Consider the following 27,710-nt stretch of genomic DNA (forward strand, 5'->3'; position numbering starts at 1 on the left):
AAGTCTCTTTAGCTTTCACTACATGATGGCAGATGTTTTATAAAAGGCACTTAACACATTTAAAAAGCAAATCCTATTTGTCTAGAATGTTGGAAGGAAATTCTCAGTTATAAACAATTTATGAAAAAGAGATGTATGAAAGAACCAAATAAATAGAAGGTAGAAGTATGTGTATGAGGCCTAAGTATCAGGAGGAGTCTTTATATGATAAATTCCAATGCATGCCATTTCCCTAACCGTCAGTTATTGTTTAAGAATCTGGTTAAGGAAATCCACTCAAACTTTTCAAGATGATATTTCATGGTTCCTTTCATAATCTTGTCATTCCATGTGAAGTTATTCTCTAAGATTTAATTTGCAGCATTTTTCAGTTAAACTCATATACCAGGACTGATGAGTAAAAGGCTGACTTACCCTTATGCCTACTTTTCCCTAATTCAAAAAGTGCTCAGATTGTATTCTGCATATTAAGGAACAAAAGTGACTCCTTCTTAGGATAAATCTCGAAATCTGAAATGACCTGGAAGAACCACATCCTTTGAAACAAATGTCGGGAACCTCCTAGCCCTAACCTAGTTTCGGTTGGCTGAATGATACAGGATGTGTATCTGTAGCTATGTGCCTGTAGCTATCATATGCCCTTCTCAGTGGTTGTATGAAAAGGCAAGAAGTGGCAGATGTCATTTATTGGAAAGATGGTGGTTCCCTATTGAATGAGATATTACTTGCTACAACATCCAAGTTGGACCTGCAAATGCTTAAACAATTTACCAACTAAAACTGGAAAAGTTTATCCACCTTCCTGCCACTACTAAAAATTTAAAAAGCATGAAAAAATTTGTCAGAGGTTTATTCCTCAGAACTGTCAGAGATATCATAGAAATATCACTCTCCTGTTTTTATTTTTATTTTTTCTTCTCTCTTTCCTTCTGCTCTGCCCTAAGAACTTCCATTTTCATTGTTTGACCTGGTTATTGCAATTAATCTTCATGTTAAATGTTCCTCATTCTAAAGTCAGTGTGTACCATTTTATGTTTGATGAACTTATTCTTCTGTTTTTCTTTCTGGTAAGCTAATTAAAAATAATATAAACTTGTCCAGGTCAGTAATCTCCTTTCACTAAACCATTACACTTCAGGTTTGCTTTAAATCTTATGGTTTTCTTAAGTATTCTTAAATCTTAAATATATTAATATAATATATATAAATCCTTTTACTATAACCACCATGGGATATCTAAATTTAGCTTGTAGAAAATATTCTTGACAATGCTAGATTGCATCCATGCCCTGAAAGAACCGGAGAGAAAACAAAACCTGGGGTCAACCAAACATTGCTCTCTTGAATAAGCAATGGAAAAGAACTGCTCCTCATAGCCCAGTGGTTAGCCAACTCATTTAGGAGATGGAGCAGTAGGAAGTAACAGTGCTCTCTGAAATACTTATATATTAATCATAGAATTACAAAATATATATTTTTGTAAAAAATCAGATATTTTAGTCCAAGTACTAGTGTGGGGACAGAATAGGAATTCCCTTCAATTCGTGTCCTCACACTATAGAATGGATAACAATAGACGACTTTATTCCAAAAGCAATTCATTAGGTTTCCTGGGTGCATTTTTTGCAGCCTACTCATCCTGACTCAAGGAATGTTTTCTTAAGAAAACACATTTAAATATTCTGCTGGAGCCACAGTAAGGTTCCATTATGTCAAAGAAAATAGTGAGAATTTTCTAACCTCCAAAATTACTTTCATATAAAGCATCTTCCACAGATAACGCTGCAAAACTCTGTGCCAGGATCTAACATTACTTTATGAGTAAAGTCTCAGGCCAGTTTGCAGGAACTCGTAAAGCCAATCTTCATGTGTAGGTGAATTGGTTTCTGCAAAATTTCAATGCATGCTATTTAATTTTCACACACAATATCAATTTTCACACCTATTCATTTGGTATCAGATGCTTTCATTCTGCAAAACAGGAAAACATAACTTTGGGCGTCCTTAGTGACCTCAGTATTGAATTTCCTGCTATCTAGTGCTTGTCACAATGCTGACACACACACACACACACACACACACAGTGAGTCCATTTATTAACATGTATGTCATATAAATGTTTTTTGTTTTGCTTACTAGACAGACACATAATTACTCATTTAACATAGATATTAACATACTGTAATTTTTGTTTTCCCTTTTCATAGTTATTTAGAAATTAGATTGAGAATCCTTGAAAGGTATAATTCCAGAGCATCTATTAGAAAAAAATACATAAAAAAGAGAGAAGCCATTGTATAACTCGGTGATGATTAGTTAAGAGTAGCTAGTAATGATTTAAAAAAACAATATCAGTCATAGCTACATGGTAAGAAATATGGCATTATAACAACACCAAGCATATGAGAATTTAGAGTCAAAATGGGCTAGACTGTCAATATGAGGCATTCAATAGTAATATAAAGACCATGAACAACACCCTTCAGGCATGACAAAATACCCCGCCCATTCTATAGTCTTAGTGATTGTTAATTATTGTTATTTCTTATAGTCCTTGGTAGTTTGAAGAAGAGATGTACATCAAGAGACAAAACATAACCAAAACAAATAATATATCTTGTCTACATGGTGGTGTGCAGTATTTATTATTGAGAGAGCTTATTAAGGCACTTCATGAAGAATTCTCTAGATTTAATTAATGAATTATCTTTCGTGTCTAGACCTGTTTTTAAATCTGACCTTGTGGAAGCTTCATGTATCTTTGATACTCTCTTTCTCTCTTGGTAAAATGTACATAAACTAGTAACTATCTCATACTTTTACAGTGATGATGATGTGGGTAGAATGAAATATGTATTCAGAGAGAACTTTATAGCCTTTATTTTTTTAAAAAATAGAAATAAAAGAATTAAGAGGTTACTAAAAAAATAATGAGAAGTGAATTCACAATAGAAAACTAAAAACAATAGGTTGAATACATTCAAAAGCTGGCTCTTTGAATAGACTAACAAAATAGATAAACCTCTTCTAATCATAACAAAAGAAAATAAGAAAATGGGAAATAGACAAGATTAGTAATGAGAAAGGATGTATAACCACAGATACAGAAGAAACTAAGAGGATACTGCAAGCAATTTTGTAAAATTAATTTTGAAAAATCCAGGACATGGATGATTTCCTAGTATGATACAAATGACTAAAATTGACATAAGAATGGCAGAAAATTGAACTAGACTAATTACTTCAGAAAACATTGGTAAGTTATTAGAGGCCCACCATTGAAAAATATACCAGGATTCTTCACATATGAATTTAACCTAATCTTTAAAGAATAAATAATTTCTATATTTTAAGGTATTCCAGAGTACATAAAAAGATAGAACTCTACAATTCCTCTTGTAAGGTCAGAATAACCTTAGTACCAGAAGTCAATAAACATAAAATTAAATAATAAATGTATAGGACAATCTCACTTTTGAATATAAATTTAAAACTCTATTATGTTAAACTATATGAAATTGATTATAACCATATCTCACACCTGGTAAGTACTCAGTAAATGTTAGCTGTTAGTTGCAAAGAGCTCTTAAAATTAAGTAGGAAAAGAAAAGTACCCTATAGAAAACTGAGCAAAGCGTATTAACAGACAATTCACAGATGAAATTGTAATGGTCAGTCATACCAAAAGATTTTCCAAATGGACTAGGAATCATGGAAATAAATTAACAATGCAGTATCTTTTTATTCATCAGACAGGCAAAATGAAAAAGCAGAAACATGGATTGCTGGTAAGGGAAGAGCCTACTCTTATGTATTAGCTGGTTAAAATAGTAAATGCTAAATCCTTTTTATAAAGAAATACCTACTAAAATTAAAAGTATATATACCCTGTATCTAGTAGATACATTCCTGGGAATAGATATTATAACAATAGAAGCATCAGTATCTGAGGATGTATATACAAGATGTCCATTCCAGCATTGTATAAAGTGGCAAATCAAAACAAAACAAATATCACAACCCTAGAAATAAAGTGAATGTCTACTAACAGGTGACTGGCTAAATGATGATACATCCAAACTATGAACTATTATGCCACTGTTAAAATAAATGAATAAAAGGGATTATTGTTTGGTAAAAGCAATATTCAATAGAATCTGAATAATACGTCATTTTTTTGTAGATTATAAAACCCCATAGATTTGTGTCTATATGATATCACACATGTACACTCACACATATAATGATCATATAAATAGGGAGAAAATATGAAAGGATTTTTTTAGGTCAGATTAGGAAAAAAGGGGAAGAAAGAGGGGCAAGCAAAATGGAAAAGAAAACTTGTCTAAAGAAAAATAAGACAGAGGCATGTATGAGATCTCACTCATACATTTGTGCAAAATAATATATTTGTGTGGCCATAAGTATAAAAAATAAAATATTTCTAAAAAGAACAAAAATGAGATTATATATGCACACACACATGCATATACACAGAAAACAGCGCAAAGATTTAAACAGCATATAGTTTACCACTCAAAAAATGATTTGATGATGGTTGTGTTTCTTACAACCCATCTACAGGATGAAAAAATACCCACTATGGCAACACAACTTGGTCAATTATGGACCTTTAGAAAGGAATGATGATTGGTACTAATTGTAGTGTGATAAGAGTAACCCTCTAAGGCACACACAATAGAGAATATATGAGTGAAACACCACTTATAAACTGTGCTATTTACATATTGGGCCATAAACAGAGGTGGTCCCTGCTCTATTGGTTCTGATGGTATAGTGAGTAACATTAGCAATAAAAAAGTAAAATATAATTGCACATCAACAGAAAGTAACGTAAATTGGATTGCATTGTTGTAACCATCTACAGAATATCTCCACAAAACTAAGATTTAATACTATGCTCTTATTTTGTTTATTGAAGGTTGACAAAAGAATTGGCCATATGATTTTTACTGCATCACTTGTAAAGTTGTAATTAAAGACACAGTATATTATTATAAAATGTACATTTCTTAGAGTTGAGAATTGTAAAAAGCTTTGTTGTCCCTGACAAAAAATTTAAGCTTCCTTGTATTACTTTATGAGACATCGATAATTGATCTTCACTACTTTTTTTTCAGTGCCTATAAGAATTAGCCAAGATATGTTCAACTTTTTTGGTACTATTGTTTCTCTACTTCATAAAGCCCTCACCCCTCCCTACTATTCAGTTCCTTGCATTCCTTGAATTTTAAGACTTCATAATCCTGCTTCAGATTGTTTAACAACTTCACCCCATGCCACACTGTCCCTGAGTACAACACTTCTAATTCTCAGAGATTAACCTCTATGCTGCTTTCTTTCTCTATAAATTTGACTATTCTAGGTACCTGGTATAAGTGTAATCATATAATATTTGTCATTTTGTGTCTGGCTAATTTTACTTAGCATAATGTTTTCAAGGTTCATCAATGTTGTAGCATGTATCAGAATTTCCTTCCTTTTTAAGGCTGAAAAATATTCCATTGTATGAATATGCCACATTTTGTTTATCCATTTGTCTGTCAATGGACATTTGGGTTGTTTCCAGCTTTTGGCTATTGTGAATAATGCTGCTATAAACATTGGTATATAAAGATCTAAGTCCCTGCTTTCAATTCTTTTGGGTATATGCCTAGAAGTGGAATTCCTGGATCCTACCTAATTTTAATTAGTTTTTATTATGGGGCCTGCTATTAGCGTATGAGCTTTTTGACATTAGGGGTTCTCCTTTACTCTTTATTCAGAGCTGAGCACAGTACCTGAACATAATGGAGATTGGATCTTAGGAGGGATTTTATGGGATAAGGAAATGGAGGAACCATTTTCCTGCTCACACAGTGATAAGGTTTATGAGAGTGGATAGGGGCTGCTGCTATCTCAGGGCTTGTTGCTTGCTCTGAGTCTCCCTAGGATGATCCCTATGGCAAGTCCAAACATAACTACCAGCAATGATTCCCCTAGTGTGTCTATTTCCTAAAAATCACATCTTCTCCATTTAAATAATTGAGTTTTCAACAGTGTATGGTCTGATTATCACTCTCACTACAATTAAGTTCCAGAAAGCAGGAACATTTTTTCCATTTGTGCTCTAAGTACATTAGTGCCTGACGGCCAAAATGTATTTGTTGAATGAATGAATTAATGGATCAATTGATAAATTTATAGTGGCTTTTCCATATGGAGGAGCTCCTCCCTCTAATGCCACATGAGGAATCCCCAAATGAAAGGTAGACCATGGTGCCTTCTTGTTCTAGAATTATTAATCTCCCCTGGGATCTCTATTTTTCCTTCCTTAATAAATTCTAGAAACCTGTTGCATTCTACTTTGTATAACTAAAATGAAAATATTATAGCAAATTATCTGCATATGTAGGACAAATTAATGTGAATGCCTAATAATTTTAAATATTCAAATTAACTACAGCATACTGAATTAGGGAGAATTTGCATGGGATACTCCTGAAATTCCTCTGTCCAACGAAAAGCATCTGCATTGCAGAAATAAGTAGACGTAATGTCTTATAATGGCAGTATCACCTTGACTTTCCTACACCCAAGAAAGTCAAAGTCTTTCATGTTAACCCCCTTTCAGGACTTCTGTTTATCTACTCCTCAATAGAGCCTTACTGAAATGTCCATTTACATGCAACTTCAGGCCAACTTATCTGTAATGTCCATATGATACCATCCTCACATCTAATCTATTACATAGCTCAGTAATATCCTCTACTATAAATTATGTGTGGAATTAAACTGTGGACTTGCATCTTGATCTTTTATCCTTATCCAGATTATTCTACATTTTTTCTGTATCATTTATTTGTTTTAAGCCAACGCACCAACAATTATCATCTAGTTTGGATACAAAAATAAATTTAAGTATTTGATTATCCATTGAACTTACAAATAAGTTTATGTGGGGAGTAACTGGGAGTGATTTGACAATTAGACCACAGGGTAGTCTTTTTATTGTTTTCACCTGGATTTCCCAGGTTCATATTTTCAAGTTGTAATTAATAAAATTTAGAAAATTAAGATGAATGATAAGGAATATATTTTAGCATTGAGTGAGAGAATGGTGAACCCATCTTACTGGAGGAAGAGACAAGTGAGAAAGATAGATCAGAGTGAAACTCAGTCCAGTAAGGGTTTAGAGCCTGAGAGAATGAAAGCTTTAACCAAAATGAGTCTTGGCTATGTAGTGAAGATATCTAGGGGAGAATTGATGGGGACCTCTTTCAGGTCACTGCCCCCAGGACAAGACAAAAATGGCAGGATCCTTGAGGCAGCCAAAAGAAAATACAACCCAAGGGATCAATGAGCCAAGGATAGTAAATAGGGAGAGAAAACTGAGTTACTTCTCAACCCTCAACACTTGCTCTGACAGTTTCTCCCCCATTGTGTACACCTTGATCTGAAGTTGCCTGTTTGCTTTACTGTGATATTTTCTCCCTTTAAAATATCTCTGGATGCTCATTTTTTAGTTAGCCTTTTCATTTTGAGATAATTATAAATTCACACGTAGTTGTAAGCAATAATACAGAGATCCTGCGTACCCTTTACCCAGCTTTACCCAAATGGTGACATACTGTAAAACTATAGTGTTATATCACCGTAGACATCAACATTGATACAAGCCACCAATACTATTCATATTTCTCCAGTTTTACTTATACTTGTGTACATTATCACATGCGAACGTTTGTGTATCCATCATCAGAGTCAGATGTAGAACAGATCCATCACCACAAGGATCCCCTGTATTGCCCTTTTCTAACCACATCCACCTACCCCATCCATCCCTCCCCAGTCCCTAATCTCTGGTAATTGCTACTCTGTTCTCCGCTTGTATAATTTTGTCTTTTCAAAACTGTTATATAAATAGAATCATACTGTATGTAACCCTTTGAAATTGGCTTTGTTTTTTCACTCAGCATAATTCCCATGAGATTAACCCAAGTTGTTTTGTGATCAAGAGTCTGTTCCTTTTCATTGCAGAGTGGCATTCCATGGTATGGATGTAATACAGTTTGTTTAAGCATTCACCCTTGAAGGGCACTGGGTTGGCACCAGTTTTTGGTTGTTTACAAATAAAGCTTGTATGAACGCTTGTGTATAGGGTTTTGTATAAATATAAGTTTTCATTTCTTTGGAATGAATTGTCCAATTGTTGGATTGTATGCTAAGCGCATGTTCAGTTTGGTAAGAAACTGTCAAAATGTTTTCCAGAGTGGCTGTACTGTTTACACTTGCTCCAGCAATGTGTGAGTGATCCATTTTATCCATATCCTCATCAGCATTTGATGTTGTCACTATTTTGTTTTATTTTAGCCATTATGATAAATGCGTCGTGCTGGCTCATTGTGGTTATAATTGGCATTTCTCTAATGGCTAGTAATGTTGAATATCTTTTCATGTGCTCATTTGTCTGATGCTTATGTCTAACCTGACTCCCCCTAAAAATATTAGGAGCATGAAGGACAGGAGATGGGATTTGCCTTGAAAAATGAAATCCTGCCAGATTTTGGTCCCCAAACCCAGTCCTGGATAGAGAAAAGAGAGGTGGCCATTAGCTCCATTGTTTATTAGAATTCTAATGTGTGCTTCTAAAGCAAGGGCATTTTAGTCAAATACAGGCACCCCTAATTATAATAGCACTCCTCTGAGCTAGATGAAAGGACTTTTATGTATTAGGAAGCACATCTTAATTTTAGGCATCCTTTATGAGTTATCATTGTTATACATTGTATTTGGAGATACTTTGAATGGCCTCTTTAATCTGCAGTAATCTATTTATATACTAAAAGTACATTCATTTCCTGTCTCTTTGTAAATGTGTTTGGGGGGCACTTGTTTGTTACAGAAAGTGCATTTTCAAATATATTTTGTTTCATTTTTAGATTATTTTTAAAAAGCTGTAATGCTGCTTAGGCTCTGAAAATAGCTAAATGCAATTACCTTCGCATTTTGTTTTCTTTCCAAATAGACATTTTGTCTCCTTCCTTCAGATGTTTTCCCTTTATCTTTAACAGGTTGATTTAGTGAATATCGGAAGCACTGACATAGTAGATGGAAATCATAAACTGACTCTTGGTTTGATTTGGAATATAATCCTCCACTGGCAGGTAAGAATCCTGATGAATATTTCCTTTTTGGGTAACGTGGTGCTGATTCTTCCTTTCATTTTTACCCTTGACCTGCAAAATAAACATGCACATCTCCGAGTGCTACCTGTAAAATTGGCACAACTAACGTCACCTGTGATGCGAAGGATCAGCAGATTATAAAACAGGTTCTAGTACATTTGCAGGAATATTTTTCTAAATTTTATTTCACTGGGTACAGATGGGGCAAAAAAGACAAATCTCCTCAATAGGTTAATAAAAATATTTTTCACAAATATGTGTCCTCTATAACTCACCTATAGGAGAATCTACATAGTTTTGTAAAAATAAAGGTATTTTTGCTGTCAATCACATTACAAAATGAATGAGACTTGGTGAATCTTGTGTATTCTCAATGTAAACTAATGCCAATAAAAGATTAGTGGGATATGATTATCTGTATATGTGTTATACACACAAACTCATTTCGTAATCTGATTTGGAAATTGCATTTTTTTTCTGAACCACTTCAGCATACTCTCTCAATGCCTATATGTATTGGACCCCTGGAAAACAGATCAAAGGTCATTTGGTTTAGTGAAAAAAGTATACGTTTTTTTAGTCAGACCAACATGAGCTTAAATTTCAACTCTCTCATTTACAATCTTACTGATATTGGGTGTAATGCCATCCTTTTCTGGGCCATAATTCCCTCACTGTCAAAATAGAAAAAATAAAAATTAATATGTCTATTTCTTGTCAGGATCAAATGAGAGAATATCCGTAAAGCACTCAGTACAGTGCTCCATTTTCATTAGAGGTGTATCATACGAATAACTTTGATTGCTTAGAATTTTCCACTCATATGTTAAGAATTTGGAGGATAACTGAGATGTCTGTTCTTTTTACTGGCAGAGATTACTGTTTTATAAAACAGCTTTTTTGAGATGTAATTTATACATCATAAATTTACCCGTTCCAATTGTAAAATTCAAAGTATACCAAACTGGTTTAGTTCTGTTGCCCAGTGCTTCTCAAACTATTTTGAAGAAGGAACGTTCCTCCCCGACCACCGCCCCCCCGCAATTCACCAAAGATTTTAGGATATTTACAGATGGTTGTACAACCATCACAGCAATCTAATTTTAGCACATTTCCACCACCCTAAAAATAAATATCATGTCCATTTACAGTCACTCCCCACTCCCACCCCCAACCCTAGGCAACTATTATCTTTTTGGATATTTCCTATCAATGGAATCATATAATATGTGTTCTTTTATAGCTGGCTTCTTTCACTGAACATAATCTTTGAGGTTCATCTGTCTTGTAGCAGGTATCACTACTTCATTTAGTAGGGTTGACTTTTAACTTGAATTGTAGATTGGTCCTGCTCAGAGTCAGACAGCGTTTAGACCAGAGGTGTACCTATTTAACTCAGCAGCCATATTGTTCTCCCAATTGACCCCCATATCTTTTTTATTCTAAATACTTTGAACAAGCTCAATCCTATTTCACAGCAATATGGGAAGAGAGAGAGAATAACCATAGCCGCTGACAACAGAGAATAGCTCATAAGAGCCTCAAATGAGCCCAAGATTCCCAATTCTGGGCCTTTTTCATATAGTGATGGTGTCAAATAGAACCAGCAAGGCAACATACGGCCCCCCACCGAACTGGTTTACTTCTGTTGCTCAGTACTTCTCCAACTATCTTGAGGAAAAAACAGTTTTTTCCCCTTCTCTATTACATGTAAATTACAATATAACTGAAGCATTACAAAAATGAAATAAAATTACACACAAAATCCAAGCCTCTCTTTTTTTTTTTTTAACAGTTTTATTTATTTATTTTTGTGTGTGTGAGGAAGATCAGCCCTGAGCTAACATTCATGCCCATCCTCCTCTTTTTGCTGAGGAAGACCGGCTCTGAGCTAACATCTATTGGCAATCTTCCTCCTTTTTTTTTTTTTTTTTCCCCAAAGCCCCAGTAGATAGTTGTATGTCATAGTTGCACATCCTTCTAGTTGCTGTATGTGGGACGCGGCCTCAGCATGGCCGGAGAAGCGGTGCGTCGGTGTGCGCCCGGGATCCGAACCCTGGCCACCAGTAGCCAAGGGCACGCACCCAACCGCTAAGCCACGGGGCCGGCCCAAGCCTCCTTTTTATCATTAAATTCAACAGTCATAAATAGGACTTTGTAAAATTGCTACAGAAGTTTCTAATGGACTATCAGCTGTTGTGTTTATCTTATGGCCTGGTCACATATGGTTCATAGAGGGACCCCGGCTTGCAGCAAACACTGAGTTGCGCAGATGTTGGTCATGGCAAAGCTAGCAGGAGAACTTAGGCATGCACAGAGCCCCCAAAGTCTATTTTAATCGTATTTATCATCCAAACTGCCTCTCATATGATCTCACCCTTTTTTATCTCCTCAAAACTGTTTCCAACTCCATCTCAACACGCCACAAGATAGAGTTTCAAAACTACTCTGTCTGATATTTTCCTCATTTGCTTGTGAGCTTGCTCATTTCTTATTATTAGCATGTGGAGGGGCTTTCCCACCCGGGAATACCAGAAGGAAAGTTTGTATAGTCTTTCCTGGTCTGAGACCTCTCTTATAGTCAGTCTGTTGTTTTCCATCTGTGTCCTTGAATCACCATATCCTTGTGACTGCAAGGATGTAGACTCTTCCCAGCTTCTGCCTCCTTATCTTATTTCTCTCTTCTATCACACTGCCCTGTGCTCCTAAAACTAATAAACACATTTTAAAAAAATTCCTCCTGCTCAGTAATCCTCATCATAATCCAATGTATCCCAAAAGATATTTTCACCAAGAGTACATATTTGCCTTCCTATGAAATAGTCAAAGAAGCCTTTGAATCTCAGCAAAGATTAAAGGACGCTCTGGCCAACCTAATATACTTTCCAGATCTATCAGATTAAGAATGGCATTAAGAGATGGAAAGATATGACTCTTTTGTTCCAGTGCCACATACTGTGTTATTAATAGTGCTGCTGTGGAGGACTTCTCTTTGAACTTGTAAAAACTCAGGAATGCCAACCCTATCTCCCCTGTCACTGTTTTGCCAGTTTCCACTTAAATGAAATTGTTAGCCTGAAAAATAATGCCTATATTGAGAAATAAGCAGCTTTGAGCAAAATTGTGAAGTAGAAAACGTGTGTTTGGCATCTTTTTCTGCCTTCTTTTTTAAGTGAAAACCATCCTCTTTAGGGTGGTCAACTCGGTTCTGGTAACCAGCTGGAGATAAAAACATATCCTGCTAACAGTGGTGTGCTATCAGAGGTCAGGTCCCCACCTTTGTTGGCTAACTCAGAGGAAATACTCAATTCCAGGGCTACTTCACACTGGAATGTTTGTTATTTATTATTTGCACATCATACAAGAGAAAGATGGTTTTTGCGCTGCTGAAAGCCTTTACTATAAGCTCCTGCCTACGTAGTGCCTTCTGTGCAAGACACTTCTTCCTCTGGTCTTCTGCAGGCCTTTCACACACTGCTCTCCTTTCCTTGTGGAAGACTATCCCTACCCCTCTTCACTCCTACCCCTCTGCTGCAATTCCTGTTAGTCACAGGATGGATCCTGGGAAATAGACTTTGAGTTTAGCAGGTGGGATGTTAATTAAGGCATGCCTTTGGAACCAATGCCTGTGGAAGGGAGAGGCTAACTGGAGTGAAAAGAAGAACTAGAGCTGTGATGCACACCCAACAGCAGCCTTATTCAACCCCATGGGGAACTTGGAGCTAGAATGAGCCTTTAGAGTTGTCCTGAGTGGAGCTGACACGGCTGAGTCTTTATACCATTTCCCTTCATCAGTCACTAGATGTGGGCTGCCCTAGGAAGAGCGTGACCTTAAGTGACGTGACTCTGCAATTCAGGTAGTCCCTGAGGGGACTCACAGCTGAAGGCTGCCTGATGACAGCTGGAGCAACAAGCTCTTCCCTGAAGGAGAATCTTGTGGTGCATCTCCATGTCCATCACGGCTTTTTTGCCCAGTTAACTCCTAGTCATCTTTTAAATCACTGCTCAAAGACATTTCAATTTTTTCCTTTTAAAAACAGATGTATAGCTGTATGTACACACACAGACACACGCACACACTTATTTAAATTGATTCTTTCTCTCTTAGGAACAGTAAGACCTGAGGGTGGGAAATTTTTCTGCTTAAAGACTAACCTTAGGACCAGCTCAGTGCCTGACTGAAGGTTGATTCTTAATCAAGATTTCTTGGTAACTGTCTTTTATGTAGTAGAAGAAGAACTGATTAGCTCACATTGCCCTTTATTTGTTTTTTCTCCGCACCCAAGTAGAGGCAATAGCAATGAGGCCAAGGCTGATAAGCTGAATTAGTGACATAATGATGCTAAAGGAGTTTTGGATTGAATACTGTGTTGTCCTATAACATTATGTGCATAGAGGGCAGTCTGGCCAAGCATTTCACAAATGAATCCCATTCATCATGGGAGGGTTGTCTGATCAGTGCAAATCCATCACCACCCCTGAGCTGGTATCTGCTGACTCCAGCCCTGGTTCAGCACAGCACGCAAAGTACACATCCTGCGATCGCTGTACGTGGAGCTGGTGCACTTTATGCCTTGAGAGTATGATGAGAAAAATTATATATATTACATAACTATTTGGCCTGTTTATTCACTGAATAGCTGACTAAATAAGCAGGTCAGGAAGGAATTAAGAAATCTGGATAATCCACCCCTAAATAACAGATTCAGCTACCAAGGGATGGTGACAAATATATGCGATGATTTCACACCTTCAAATCCTTATCGAGTTTACAAAGCATCCTCTCAAATCCTTTTCAAGTATTTTAAAGTTAGATTTAATAGTCGATCCTAAAATTTGCATTGAATCTTTCATAAAACGATGACTAACATTGGAGATGTTAAAATATGTATTTTCCCCAAAGGCATTTGTTCACTTCTACATGGATGAAAAAGCAAAATAAAATGTATTTAGAATACACAATAAATATTCATCATCTGATCAAATGTTGGTAGTATATGAACCTTCTACTTCCCAAAAGGAAAGCCCTTGGTGGTAAAAACTAATCACATTTACTTATATACTTCCCTCAAGTATATGAAAAGGGGCCTGACTCATATTAAAGAAGTCGCCTAGTAATTATTCCTTTACTATGTAGACTCTTTTATAATGAGGTGTCACTGCATTCTTGAAACCTAGAAAAAAAATGTTTAGGATGGATTTCTGCATCAGATTAGTTAGAAGAAGAAAACTTGAAAATACAGCAACCTGCTGAATGGCATTTGCACATGCACAAAGCCTAGGAGAGAATCAAACGTACAGAAACCAATTAATAAAAATAAAACCAAGAGTCTGGCCTTTTTGTCTTTCCACACAGTCTGGGTTTCTGCTGCTGTCCTGGGCGCGGGGGGAGAGGGAGCGAGGCGAAGCCTCGGCTCAGTGGCCCCCAGGCCCCCGAGCCCGCTGGCCGCTTCCGGCGCTGCGCGGCCGTGCCCTGGGTCCGCGCCCTCCGGCCGGCGCGCCTGCCTCTGCTCGCTCAAAGGCCGCCTCCTGCTGGCGGAGTCGGGCCTCTGCTTCATCACCTTTGCGCTGTGGCGTCCTCAGCATCCGCCTTCCTCAGGGCGCCCCTGCTGGAGTTCCGGCTGGCCCTCTACTTCCTCTTTGCTGGTGCCATGCAGCTGAGGGACAAGTGGCAGGGCTTGTGCTGGCCCTGATGGGCTTCCTACGCTGGGTCACAGCGGCTTTCATCTACTTCGCCGTCTCCATCGCCGCTGTCGCCAAATACCTGGACGGGGCTTCCAAAGCAGCAGAGGTGTTGGGCTTTTTTGCCGCCATCGTATTTGCAGTTGACTTCTACCTGATCTTCAAAGACGTGGCCGAATTCCTCAAACAAGGGAACTCTGCAGACGAGTCTACAGCCGTCAAGGCGAAAGAAGAGCATTCAGACTCCAATCCAGACTAAGGCCTGGCCGTGCCCTCGCAACCCGGAGCCACACGGGCCTTCACTCTTGCACATTCTGACTGGGCTGGCCGGAGCAGGGCCAGGGGACCGTGTGTTGGGAGGGAGGCTGTGACTTCTCAAGGAGCAGCAGAGGGAGCTGTGACGGAGCAGGCCTCCTCCCAGCCCCAAGGTGACGTTCCTGAGCCCCGCACACAAGACGGCACCCCTTGGCTTAGCAGTATCTAACCACACTGCACCTGAGGGCCTCTTGAATGTTCCACCCCTTTTCCCCATGTCTGTTCCACAGACCTTAAGCCTTTAACCTCCCTGCCAAAAACAAGCGCAAGGGGACAAAGCCAATAGAGCCTTATTACCCCCGTCACAGGAAGCGCTTCATGCTATGGGGGAAAGGGGAGGAACAAGTAAGACAGAACCCACCACAGGGCCAGCCTGCCAGGCTCCAGTGGTTTTTGTCTGTATTTGGTGCCCCTGTGCATGCCAGGCACTTTGTCCAGAATGATCCTACCAAGATGCTTTTGTTTGAGGAGCAGTAGTTCCCTCTTCATTCTCGAGGCAGAGCGAAAACGGACCTTTGCCCTATCATCTAGGGGAGAGTGGGCCTTGGTGTCCATAACTGACACCTCACACTCTTGGAAACCACATCTTCTTTGAGTGACATGACTATTCTGGGTCTAAGACTGTTTCAAAGAAAAGCTCATAGACTGGCTTACCAGGTCCAATAGATTGAGGGTACCAAACTATGAATAACAGTGACAGTGTCCAGGGTAGCTGGGCAGGCCCAATCAAACCCTTTCTTTCCCTGGGGGCCTGCGAGCAGGCGAGAAGTCCTTGGATGGCTCAGGACAATGTGCTTCTAAACACCAGAGCTGATCTCCTGACCGCTTCACAGAGGTGAGATGTACCTTCTGTGTTCACCTAAGGACCTATGCTGTGTATGTGTCTTCAATGGGATTCTGTAACTTTATATAATTTTTTTTTATGCAAAAGCAGCTTCTTAAATGGCATTTCCTGTGACCCAAGAGGCCTCATAAATGAGCCAGACTTCTGGACCCATATTTTGGGCATTTGTAACCTTTATTCTTCTTTTGCATGTGAATCTCTTAACCTGAAAAAAAGCCATAATGGATTAAACCAGACTGACTACAAAAAAAAAAGAAAAAACAAAACCAAAGGTGACATATCCGCAGCTTTTAGTGATAAATACTCCTTTCCTTTCTTTTGTTGATTTTTTGATCTTTATTTTAAATAGGCAAACTCATTTCTATAGTCTTTTTTTCATTTCAGGCAGTAAACATAATTTGCATTAATTTAATTTACAGTATAAACCTGGGGTTTTATCTTACTATCGTTTGCCCTTTGATTCTTACAACAACCTTCTATATATAGTTAAGGAAACAGAGACATAAAAAAGTTGCCCAATTAACACAATTCATTAATAGCAAAGGCAAAATTTGAACCTAGGCTTTAAAAAAAGTGAGCACATTCTTTAAGCCACTGTGCCATTCTTCCTATGCTAAAACCACTAATCTACCTTAAGTCCTTGGTTAACAACAAGTCTAATGTTTTGTGCACTCTCTTCTCTAGCATATCCATTGGAAGTTAGAAGATAAGCAATTCTAAAAACGCAAAATTAATAGTTTAACACAGCAGAATCTAGAAATGATATTAAACATATTCAGTAAATGGTATATCACAGATACCAACCAATCAGAATAGACTCCTAACTAATTAGAATGGACTCATTCCTGGTAGAATCTATTTCTTATTACTGATTGACCCTAAAGTTCTCATTATTTATTACTGAATATTAGGACATTCAAATTTAAGTTTGTGTGGTTCTTGTTCAGGGAATACATTTTCTTATAAAAATTTCTTTCCATACATAGGTCAAAAATGTAATGAAAAATATCATGGCTGGATTGCAACAAACCAACAGTGAAAAGATTCTCCTGAGCTGGGTCCGACAATCAACTCGTAATTATCCACAGGTTAATGTCATTAACTTCACCACCAGCTGGTCTGATGGTCTGGCTTTGAATGCCCTCATCCACAGACATAGGTAAGGAGACTACTGAGACATTGAATAATTTTTGTAAGTATTGATTTAGAGACTAATATTTTTTTCTGCAATGTAGTTCCAGCTCATTTCCCACTATGCAACGTGTTATGTATATTGACCATATTGATCTAACCATCCATTGGAATGCACTGAATAATATTTATTCTATTTTTTATGTGATATATCATTTAGTTGTTGAAATATTAAAATTACCCAAGCATGAATGTGATTATGGTGGAGGGAGGAGATCAACATATTTGAAATTAGGGCTCTGCCGGCAAAATCAAGGTTATATTCTAACTTTGCTAAGAACAGAGTTGGTCTTTCTGTACAAATAATGTGTTGTTATGAGCCAAAACTATATAGCTAAAAATGGTTCCAAATCTCATGTGAGTGGCTGTAGTAAAATTAATTACCATCAGCAGATTAATAATGTGAAAAAGTAACATTTCTCTTGTCAGATACACACTTAGATAGCAAATACCATTAGGCTCTGTATATTTATTTTTTGTATTTCGGGGTTAAAAGAGGCTCTGAGCATCTTAGCAACCAAGGCGAAGAGCAGACCACAATTAATTCTATGACAGTGCTCAGAATATCAAAAGAGACAATTGCTCTGGAACAGCAAAGCAATTGCTATAAAGCTTGAGAGAGAGTTCTTCTGTGGATCTTCATAAGAAGAACTCAGTATGATATAGTGAACCAAATGTCCTTAACTACATTCCATACACTATTATACTTGCTAATGAAATAGATGTTTGCATTTTCTTGTATAAAGAAGCTAAGTAAATGAATTAATAACAGTTCAAGAAAAAGCAAAACAACATGGTAATACATATATTTAATGCATTCACATATATTATAGATAATAATATAAATATATATTATATGTATAATACATTTACTTTAAGGAATATCTGCTTGGCTTTTCCTATTACCCATCTCTTTTCCCCAGCCTAATCCCCAGGGTCAAATACATTGCCTTATTAACTGAGTTTGAAATGCCACTGGACTGCATCTTCCCTGATTTTCAATGCAGCTTATCTTTTCTCACTTTGATCTTTCTTTTCTTGACGAGTCTACCATTTTCCTATGCCAATCTTGCTTCTAGAAAAGTCCAAAGTATACATTTTCTTCATGGTAAAGCTCAATCCAAGAGCAAATGCTCTCTAAAGAAGCATTTTTGTCAGGCGTCTTACTCCAGCTGGGTTTAATTAACCCCATCCAGACTGAGTTTCCAGGTGAATGACTCAGCAACCTGATTTTCCAAAGGAGGCAGGCTCGCACTCAATCTGCATGTTAAGCAATGTTAACATGTTGTTTTGCATGAGTATGACACGAAGAAAAATATTCCATGGCTTCAATACAGCCAGATGAGAAGGGATAGAGATGTTCATTCTGCATTATAAGTCAGCGCTCATTTATGCAGCCCCATGCTTCACAGGAAGGGTCTGAGCATATTGATCTTGCTGTTCATGTACACATTTGCAGATGAACAGAAATATCGAGGATCAGGTTATGAGGTCCCTGTTGGCTCTTTACCATTTTCTTTTCAAGTGGAAGACTTCAATCCTGCAAGCGTGTTCACACACATTTGTTAATATTCTATTTTATGATTTCTGAATATATTTGTAATACAGTAAACATATCCAGATTGCCCTGCCGCATCTGTCCCTGACCCACTCTTTCTCTCTCAAAATATCTTCATTTATGTATTTTTCTGTCATGTTGAATGAATCATCAGCAGCTACCTTTTTATACATAACATGGTTACTTTTCAAGAGGTTTTTCACAGTTGATAATGCTCTTTCCTGAATCATCTCCCTCTTCTTTTTGTCTTTGACAGCTGTTCATATTGTTTATCTAAAGAAAAGAAATGGTTTAACTTGCTGTTCCAAGGTGATTGTCATTGGTACACTTAGGAATGTCATGAGGTGTCCTGATTTCAATAATTGGGTGACTAAGCTATATAGAACAAAGGCAGGGCCGGCCCCGTGGCTTAGTGGTTAAGCGTGCGCTCCGCTACTGGCGGCCCCGGTTCGGATGCCCAGAGTGCACCGATGCACCGCTTCTCCGGCCATGCTGAGGCCGTGCCCCGCATAGCATACAGCAACTAGAAGGATGTGCAACTATGACATACAACTATCTACTGGGGCTTTGGGGAGAAAAAGGGGGAAAAAAAAAAAAGGAGGAGGATTGGCAATAGATGTTAGCCCAGAGCCGGTCTTCCTCAGCAAAAAGAGGAGGATTAGCATGGATGTTAGCTCAGGGCTGATCTTCCTCACAAATAATAAAAAAAAAAGAACAAAGGCATGCACTTAGTATAGAGAATAGGGATTGACAAAGAGTCTTGCCAAAGGTTAGGATATTAGTGGCTTTATATCTATTTAAGGCTAAATTTTATCTTAATATGTAGGAAATTAGAAGTATTATATTAAAACACAAAGTCCACTACAGTACAGTTAAAAAGAAGCCAGATTACGTTTGTGTGGAAAACCAAATGGTAATTGATTAGAAATATACTCAAAATATGCAGATAAGTTGTAATAACTATAAAGTTACAATGAAATTTTCTTCCTAATTTCTTATTTTAATTTATTACCATAGAAATAATACATCATGTGGTTTAAAAAAAATGTCATACACCAGAGAGTGGGGCAAAGGAAATAAAGAGACAAAATGTGACTTCATGAGTCCAACCCCAGCCCATCACACTCCACTTCCTAGAAGTAATCACTGTTAGCAACTTCTTTTATTCTTTCTGATGGTTTTCATAATTATATATTTTTAATTTTCTGATTAATTGATTTCTGAAAGTAGATGGATTTACTCCTTAATATTACCTCTCATCTCCATTTATTTCCTAATTTGATTACTATATTATAATCATTTTATTCTTATAATCGTTGCCTGTATTACTTTAAATGATAGTGGTGCACCTTTTTTCATCAAGTTTAGATGAAATCTGTTGACTGCCTGATATGAAGGATGAGGAAATCATCATACTTCCTCCTCTTCTCTCCTCTCCACCTTCCATTTTGTTATTAGATTATTATTCTTGCATCAAGAATGTTTGTAACATTTATATCTTCTCTGTGAGTATAGGTGTTCTTGGCTTGAGTCTATAAATTGAAAATGCATTAGTGTTATTTTATGAATATAATTAACCTTAGAACAAAGTAATAGAAGTTAATGTTTTTAAGCAATTATTATTTTGTAGGCACTGTTCTAAGTAAAATATTCCATCTATTTCTCATGACATAGATACTATCATTATCCTCATCTGACAAATTGGGAGACTGAGGCACAGAGAGGTTATGTGATTTGCCTAAGACCATTTGGCTAATATGTGGTAGAGTCCGGATTTGAATTTATAGAGGACTTTGCTTATCTACTAGGCTATGTTGTCTCATTCGATATGTCAGTTTTCTCAAAGGACTGGTGATCCTTGGTTGCGTGTTCTTATTTATGAGTTATAGTCTAGGTTAGCATGGGAGAGTATGTGGCTCTCCTCTGCAGTTGGTTTAGTTTCACAATTTTTTATGCATTTTAAAAATCATAATTATTTAAAATGTTAATTAATGATGGATTTTAGTGATTTAAAACAATTAGATTAATTTTAATGCTAGAAGAGACCTCAAGCCATTCAGAACAATGTTTTAAATGAAAACATTGAAGCTTAAATAGATTACATGACTTAGATAACTCCTTACCCAGGTGATTAGTTAGTGGCCAAGGAGAAGGGAAAGAGGATGAAGGGAAAAGGGTTAGAATGTGGAAGCAATTCTCTTCTTTTTCATCACACTCATTTAACCTTTTTACTCTACTGTAGGTGATAAAACTAGTTTCCTGCACTCTCCGCCCTGTATTCTTTTCCACTCCCATTGCTGAGAGATGAAGAAATGAAGATGGGGCAGAGGTGCATAGTGAAATTAAAACTTCCCCAAATAGCCTAGAATTTAATTTTTATTTCTTATATTCTTTCCACTAATAGAGGCAGCTCCCAATTTATACATATTTTAGGTTCTAAAAGATTGTTAGCTGTTTTGGGTAACTTGGGGTATATAGGGGAACTTAGATTTCCTAAGAAGTACACACAATTCTGGTGAATTAATCAGGGTAAGAGCAAGTAAATAAAAGGAAATGAGAATCAAATGAGAAACGAAATTGTACCTTTATTTTGAATTACGGTTTTAGAAAATAACAGCTAAGCCCATCCTTGTAACTTTTTCCCTTACAGGGCATGAATTAATTCTTAAGCAGGAGTCCACTGACAGACCCAAATACCCTAAAATTCTATTTAAAGATATGGGCAGGTATTTGTCTGGGTTTCATAGCACTCATCAGATTCTCATAGCACTTGTGAGGGAGTTTCATAGCGCTCATCAGATTCTCAAAGGTATCTGTGATCCAGAAAAGGTGAAGAACCACTTAACTAATGGTTTCCAATGTTGTTGGGATAAATTGTAATTGCTTAACAGACAAGGCCTTTTGCAAACTCATCCCAGTACCCCCTCCCAACCATATCTCCCACCACTTGATACTAGAAATTTTCCAGTGGAGCTGGGCCTGTGAAATCTTGACTGACTGAGAGCATGTTCTGCTTTTTCTTTCCCTAAGAACACTGATTCTCTCATATGCGCACAAGTTAGAATTCTATTCTCAAATACTTTTCTTACATCTAAACCCAAACCACCATTTAAGACTCCCTTTAGCCACAAAAAACTTTCTTGACCTCTTCAGATTTTAGAAAACCTTATATCTTATTATCTGTATTTTTCAGATTTAGAATTTAACTTATGAGATATGCATTTCTTTCCTCATTGGATTTAAAATCCCTATAGGATAAGAATTGCCTCTTACAGTCCTTTGTGTTTTCTTGATTATCAAGTAAAATGATATTCATTTAGTATATTCTCCTTCATTCTCTGGTGTAATCAACAAATATTTATCTAGCCTCTCCTATGTGTCCGGCTGAGTTTCTAGAAGTGAAAAAAACTGGCAAAGAAAATTCTATATTCTACATTCTAGTAGGGAAGATGGATAAATAGATAAGATTGATTAAAATATATAATATGTTAAATAGTATTAACAGCTAATGAGAAAAATATAAAGCCATTAAGAGGGATAGGAAATGAGTATGTGTAAGTTTGATTTGGGAGTGAGCAATTTTATTTTATTTTTTATTTTTTTAATTTTATTTATTTATTTTTTTCCCCCAAAGCCCCAGTAGATAGTTGTATGTCATAGCTGCACATCCTTCTAGTTGCTGTATGTGGGACACGGCCTCAGCATGGCCGGAGAAGCGGTGCGTTGGTGCGTGCCCGGGATCTGAACCCGTGCCGCCAGCAGCAGAGCGTGCGCACTTAACCACTAAGCCACGGGGCCGGCCCGGGAGCGAGCAATTTTAGATGGAGAGAGGGCAGGGAAGGACTCACCAATAATGTGACTTTTGAGTAAAGACCCAACGGAAGTGGAGGAGTGAGCCATGTTGATGTCTGGGGGAAGAGAATTCCAGGCAGAGTGAACAGCAAATGCAAATGTGAGAAACTATCTAGCCTATTTGAGGAATATGGAGAGAGGCAAGACATAAAATCAGAGAGTTAATGGGGAGCCAGACCATGTAGGGCCTTGTAGGTCACAGTTAAATGAGTGAATTTTGCTCCCCTGATAGCAGGGATTTGAGAAAAAGGTTATGATGAAACATTTTAACAAAGCACTCTGGCAGCTCTGCTGAGCATAGATTAACAAGGGCAAGAGTAGGAGTAGGAGTAGGGGAGCAGTTAGAAAGCTAAGGCAATAATCCATGCAAGAGAAAATGGTGGTTTGGATTAAGGTGATGGCAGTGAGGATAGTGAGAAGTGGTCATGTTCTGGATATATTTCCAACTAAGTGTGGTATGAGAGTGAAAAGAGTCATCATGGGGCTGGCCCCGTGGCTTGGCGGTTGGGTGCGCGCGCTCCGCTGCTGGCGGCCCGGGTTCGGGTCCCGGGTGCGCGCCGAGGCGCTGCTTCTCTGGCCATGCTGGGGCCGCGTCCCACATGCAGCAACTAGAAGGATGTGCAGCTGTGACATACAATTGTCTACTGGGGCTTTGGGGAAGAAAAAAAAGGAGGAGGACTGGCAATGGATGTTAGCCCAGAGCCAGTCTTCCTCAGCAAAAAGAGCAGGATTAGCATGGATGTTAGCTCTGGGCTGATCTTCCTCGCAAAAAAAAAAAAAAAAAAGAGTCATCAAAGTTGACTCCAAAGTTTCTCGTCTGAGCAACTGCCAAGTTTGAACTTGTCATTGATTATTGAGGAGGGGAGGACTACAAGAGAAGTAAGTGGGTTTGGGAGAGTGCAATGGGGATGAATATCAGAAGGCCAGTTTTGGACACTTGAGTCTTGTGATGACTCTAAGTGGAGACCCTGAGCGAACAGATGAATCTAGAGTCTGGATTTCAGGGAAGAGCTCTGGGCTAGCCTTATGAAATTGGGAGTTACCAGCAAATGGCTGGTATTCAAATCCATAAGATTGGATGAGATTAACACATTTTTGTTGCTTGGATAAGGTAGAATAAATTCTTGTTTTCTTCAGGATTTTCAATTAAAATTGGACTTGTTCAAATAAGAAATGTTACGGAGGGGTAATGAAGAGTAACACTCAGATCTTAAGGACTATGGACATAGGTTGTCACTTAAAAATCAAAATTGAAGTGAATCTCATGAAATGTTCTAGATTGATTTATATTTATCTTTATGTGTGTGTGTTTCAGGCCAGACCTATTTGATTGGAATAGTGTGGTTTGCCAGCAGTCAGCCACACAACGACTGGAACATGCATTCAACATCGCCAAATATCAATTAGGCATAGAGAAACTCCTCGATCCTGAAGGTTGGTACATTTCTGGAATACCACTGTTTATAGTATAATTTAATGTTTTTCGTCTCAGATTTAAGATTTCCACAAACTAAGCAAAAAATAGAAACTAAGCATCGCGTCTTTTTCTATACTCTAGGTGTATTTAAAGTGTTCTGTCTTCTTGTAATATATTATGAATTGTCCTATATGATTTTAGTTCTCAAAATACCAGTATCTTAAAGTATAAAACTTTAGAAAAAAATCCAAGCCTTTATAATGTGTATGCCTCATGGATGAAGCATACTACATTTAGAGTGCATTGACTCTAAATAATTATAAAAAGTTCCTGTTTTGCTTATTCTACCGAGAGATTTGATGGACTAATCAGCTATAATTAATTAGCCACTCTTGCCAATTTTATTCATATACTCTATTAAAGGCAGCATGGTGTACTGTTTAAATCAGGAAATTTATTCCTGGCACTTCTTCTGTTATAATTTCACTCTGGGGGAAGCCCTCTATTGGATGGTGATTCATTTTCTGCTTCTTTAGTTGACAAGCAGCATTGTATTTATATTTTTATTATATTACACTTAAGTAAATTTCATCCTTATCTCTGGCGCTACATAGTCATACCTTCCAGACACATGGATTAGAGGGATAGTGATTCGTGACCTCTGCTTTTCTTCTAGCCTATGAGGCACTTTTTTCATTTGCCAACTTCTTTGAAATTGCAGACCTGGTTCTCACTTTCTTGAGGCTTTACCGCACTCTAGAACCAGAAGCTGGGGAAGCAACGTCAATGGGATTGTTATCTGTGATATAATACAAGCTGATATTTGGGTAGGGTTATATAATTCAGTGGTCTTTGGAATATTGAATCAATTCCAAATAAGGAGATCCTTGAGTGGTAGTGATAGGTCTCATCAGGAAAAACTCAGAAATAAGTCAGAGAATAGCCTTTAACTGGTGAATATATCATCAACCAGAATCTAATCCTCAGTGTTGCAGACCCAGAAATCTGATTTCCTCATCCTATTGATACCAGATCCACATGGTGGTGGTGGTGGGGGGGGGATTAACTTTAAACAAGCTCAAAAAATAATACATCAATCAAAATGGAAAGTCAGTCATTTTAAATGAGATATTTAAGTATCACAGGAACCAGAATACTCATATCTAATTGACCAATATGTTGCTCTTGGTAAACACATGTACTTGGGAAGGAAAATTATAACAATACAAATGTGTTTGTGAGGTTGGAATCAGATTAAGTTCATTAGAAATGTTTCTTCTCCTTTAGATAATGCATAGCTGAGCGCTGACTCCTGTAACCTCCTTTTGTTGCTTCAATAGATGATCAGCATCCCTCCTGCCCCAGTTTAGCTCTAAGGGAGAAATTGTATCAATTATATTTCCTTGTTTTGCAGAATGAGGGAGGATTCACTCACTATTGACTCCTAGTACTGATTTACATGTTTTTTCCTACTCCAGTGAGGTAGAGAGGGCAGATGTAATGAAAATATGAACTCCAACCCCTGAGGATAAGAGCTACAGTGTATGAATTTGAAGGATAAGCCCATTAATAGTTTCTTGTTTTTCATTAAACCCACATTTGGTAGTCATTTCCCATTATCTGGGATATGTGCTCTAGTTATTCTTGTGTGTGTCATATCCTTTTATACCATAGTAAGAGTAGATTAAAAATAGATCTTTTTCTTGTTAAGTGATAAAATGGCTTTTGATCTCTAAGTCCTCCTTTGAATCAATGAAGTAGGGGTACCTAATTAGGCATCCACATCATAATCAGAAAGTAGATTGATGAGCCTGTAATCAGAAAAACGGCAGTTTACATAAATAATGTATTTTTTTTTTGCATAAAATAGTTTGATATACCCAATTCCATATGCTCTCCTAAATGGAAAGTGTATGCTGAAATGCACATCATATAGGCTACAGGAACGCCATTATAATATCTCAAACTTGACAATTCAAAGTAAACCAAATATAATAGGAAATACAAGCTGATTAATACAGATCATACCACTGGTTATGGTTTCATCTTGCCAATAAAATCTTCGATCTGAAAATCCTTTCTATTTATGGACTCCCTCCAATTCAAAGAGCATTTTGTCTCCTAAAATGGTTCATTAAAGTTTATTTATGGCTGTCAATAAGATGAGGATTCAACATAAACCTTATGTTGTATTTTTAGATATCTGTTAGTTCCTGCCAATGTGTTAGGGAAATTCCCAAATGTGCGTTTAAAAATTTTTGCTCAGGGGCCTGGCCCCATGGTGCAAGCGGTTAAGTGCGTGCGCTCCGCTGCGGCGACCCAGGGTTCGCCGGCTCGGATCCCGGGCACACACCGACACACCACTTGGCAAGCCATGCTGTGGTGGCGTCCCGTATAAAGTAGAGGAAGATGGGCACAGAGGTTAGCCCAGGGCCAGTCTTCCTCTGCAAAAAAAGAGGAGGATTGGCAGGCGTTAGCACAGGGCTGATCTTCCTCACACACACAAAAAAATTTGCTCAGTATTTTTCAAGAGATGATATCTCAGTGATAATTGAAAGAAAAAAAATTAAATTGTAAGGATTTTTATTTACTGATTTGTTAGTCATAAAAGACAAAATAGCATTTCTTAGAATCTAAGACTTAGAACACTGTCTTCAATGTAGCTAACGGGAAAGATTCATGGACTTCTTTCATGTCCTGTATAGTAATTACCTTTGAGAAGTTCTTATTTTTATTTAACCAAATATTGATTCTTTAGCTTATGCATGACGATGTCAGCTATTCTCCAAAGCAATTTTCTTTTCATATCTAATATGCCCCTTAGGAGGTTAATGAAACATTTTGCTTTATGTTTGGGAAGATTTTTATTATTGGGGGATTGAAGTTATGTTTGACTTAAGAAATACCTGCCAAAAAATGTTTTTAGAATTTTAAACATATGCTTTGTTGATTGAGTTGATTCATAAATAAAAAATCATTGAAATATAATTTGGAGGTTTTCATGCCTTGCATATATCGACTTTGGTATGCTTTGTTTGGCATTAACTGGTGTTTTGAGGCCCGAGGTTTGCATTTAAGTGGAATTGCCTTTTAAGATGAGTAGCAGTAGGCATTAACGTAAGCAATTTCAGGGGCTGTTTCTGGTGTGTTTAAATGTTAACATATGCAAAAATGAGTACTACTAGGGTAAAATTATTTAATAATTTATGCATCTATATGCTTGTAAATATAAAAGGATTATGTCCCTCAAAATATATCCTATTGTGAATCAGACTATTCACTTTCTATCACGATTTCCCTGTAAGACATGCATTATATGTACATTGTGGGTTTCATATATACATTGTTTGCTTCTCTGAGTTTCAAACAAATTGGTTTGTTTGTCAATCCACACAACACTTTCTGCATTAAGAGAATGCTTTGTCAGCTTTTCCTTGTGAATAACCAAGTAAAGATGTTCTTTTTAAAGGAATCAAAAAATTGGGGATACAAAATTATGCTGGTTCTAGATGACTTTTGCATATTACTCTAGTAAGTCATTTCCATTCGGGATATGCCATATGATGTAGAAATGCCCTCGCTTATTTACCAGGGTAACTTGAGAATGAAAAATGAATAGGAGTCAAATTTGACAAACACTAGGGCTTGCAAGAAATATTTGTA

The 27,710-nt window shown here is 37.3% G+C and overlaps 1 protein-coding gene and 1 pseudogene across 1 annotated transcript in view; both read left to right on the forward strand.

The window, feature by feature from the left end:
- The window catches only part of LOC147911959 (dystrophin-like), a 424,678-nt gene that overhangs the window by 188,374 nt on the left and 208,594 nt on the right, over positions 1-27,710 (forward strand). Inside the window, exons 5-7 of the mRNA XM_087426447.1 lie at positions 9,075-9,167; positions 17,016-17,188; positions 23,946-24,064. Coding sequence (XP_087282573.1) covers positions 9,075-9,167; positions 17,016-17,188; positions 23,946-24,064 — 385 coding nt within the window. The remainder of the gene's footprint in view (positions 1-9,074; positions 9,168-17,015; positions 17,189-23,945; positions 24,065-27,710) is intronic.
- Positions 13,627-15,129, forward strand: LOC147911960 (CKLF-like MARVEL transmembrane domain-containing protein 3 pseudogene; annotated as a pseudogene).

Source organism: Ceratotherium simum, chromosome X, assembly GCF_057802395.1.
Source record: "Ceratotherium simum simum isolate JZ-2026a chromosome X, ASM5780239v1, whole genome shotgun sequence".
NCBI classification, from domain to species: domain Eukaryota; kingdom Metazoa; phylum Chordata; class Mammalia; order Perissodactyla; family Rhinocerotidae; genus Ceratotherium; species Ceratotherium simum.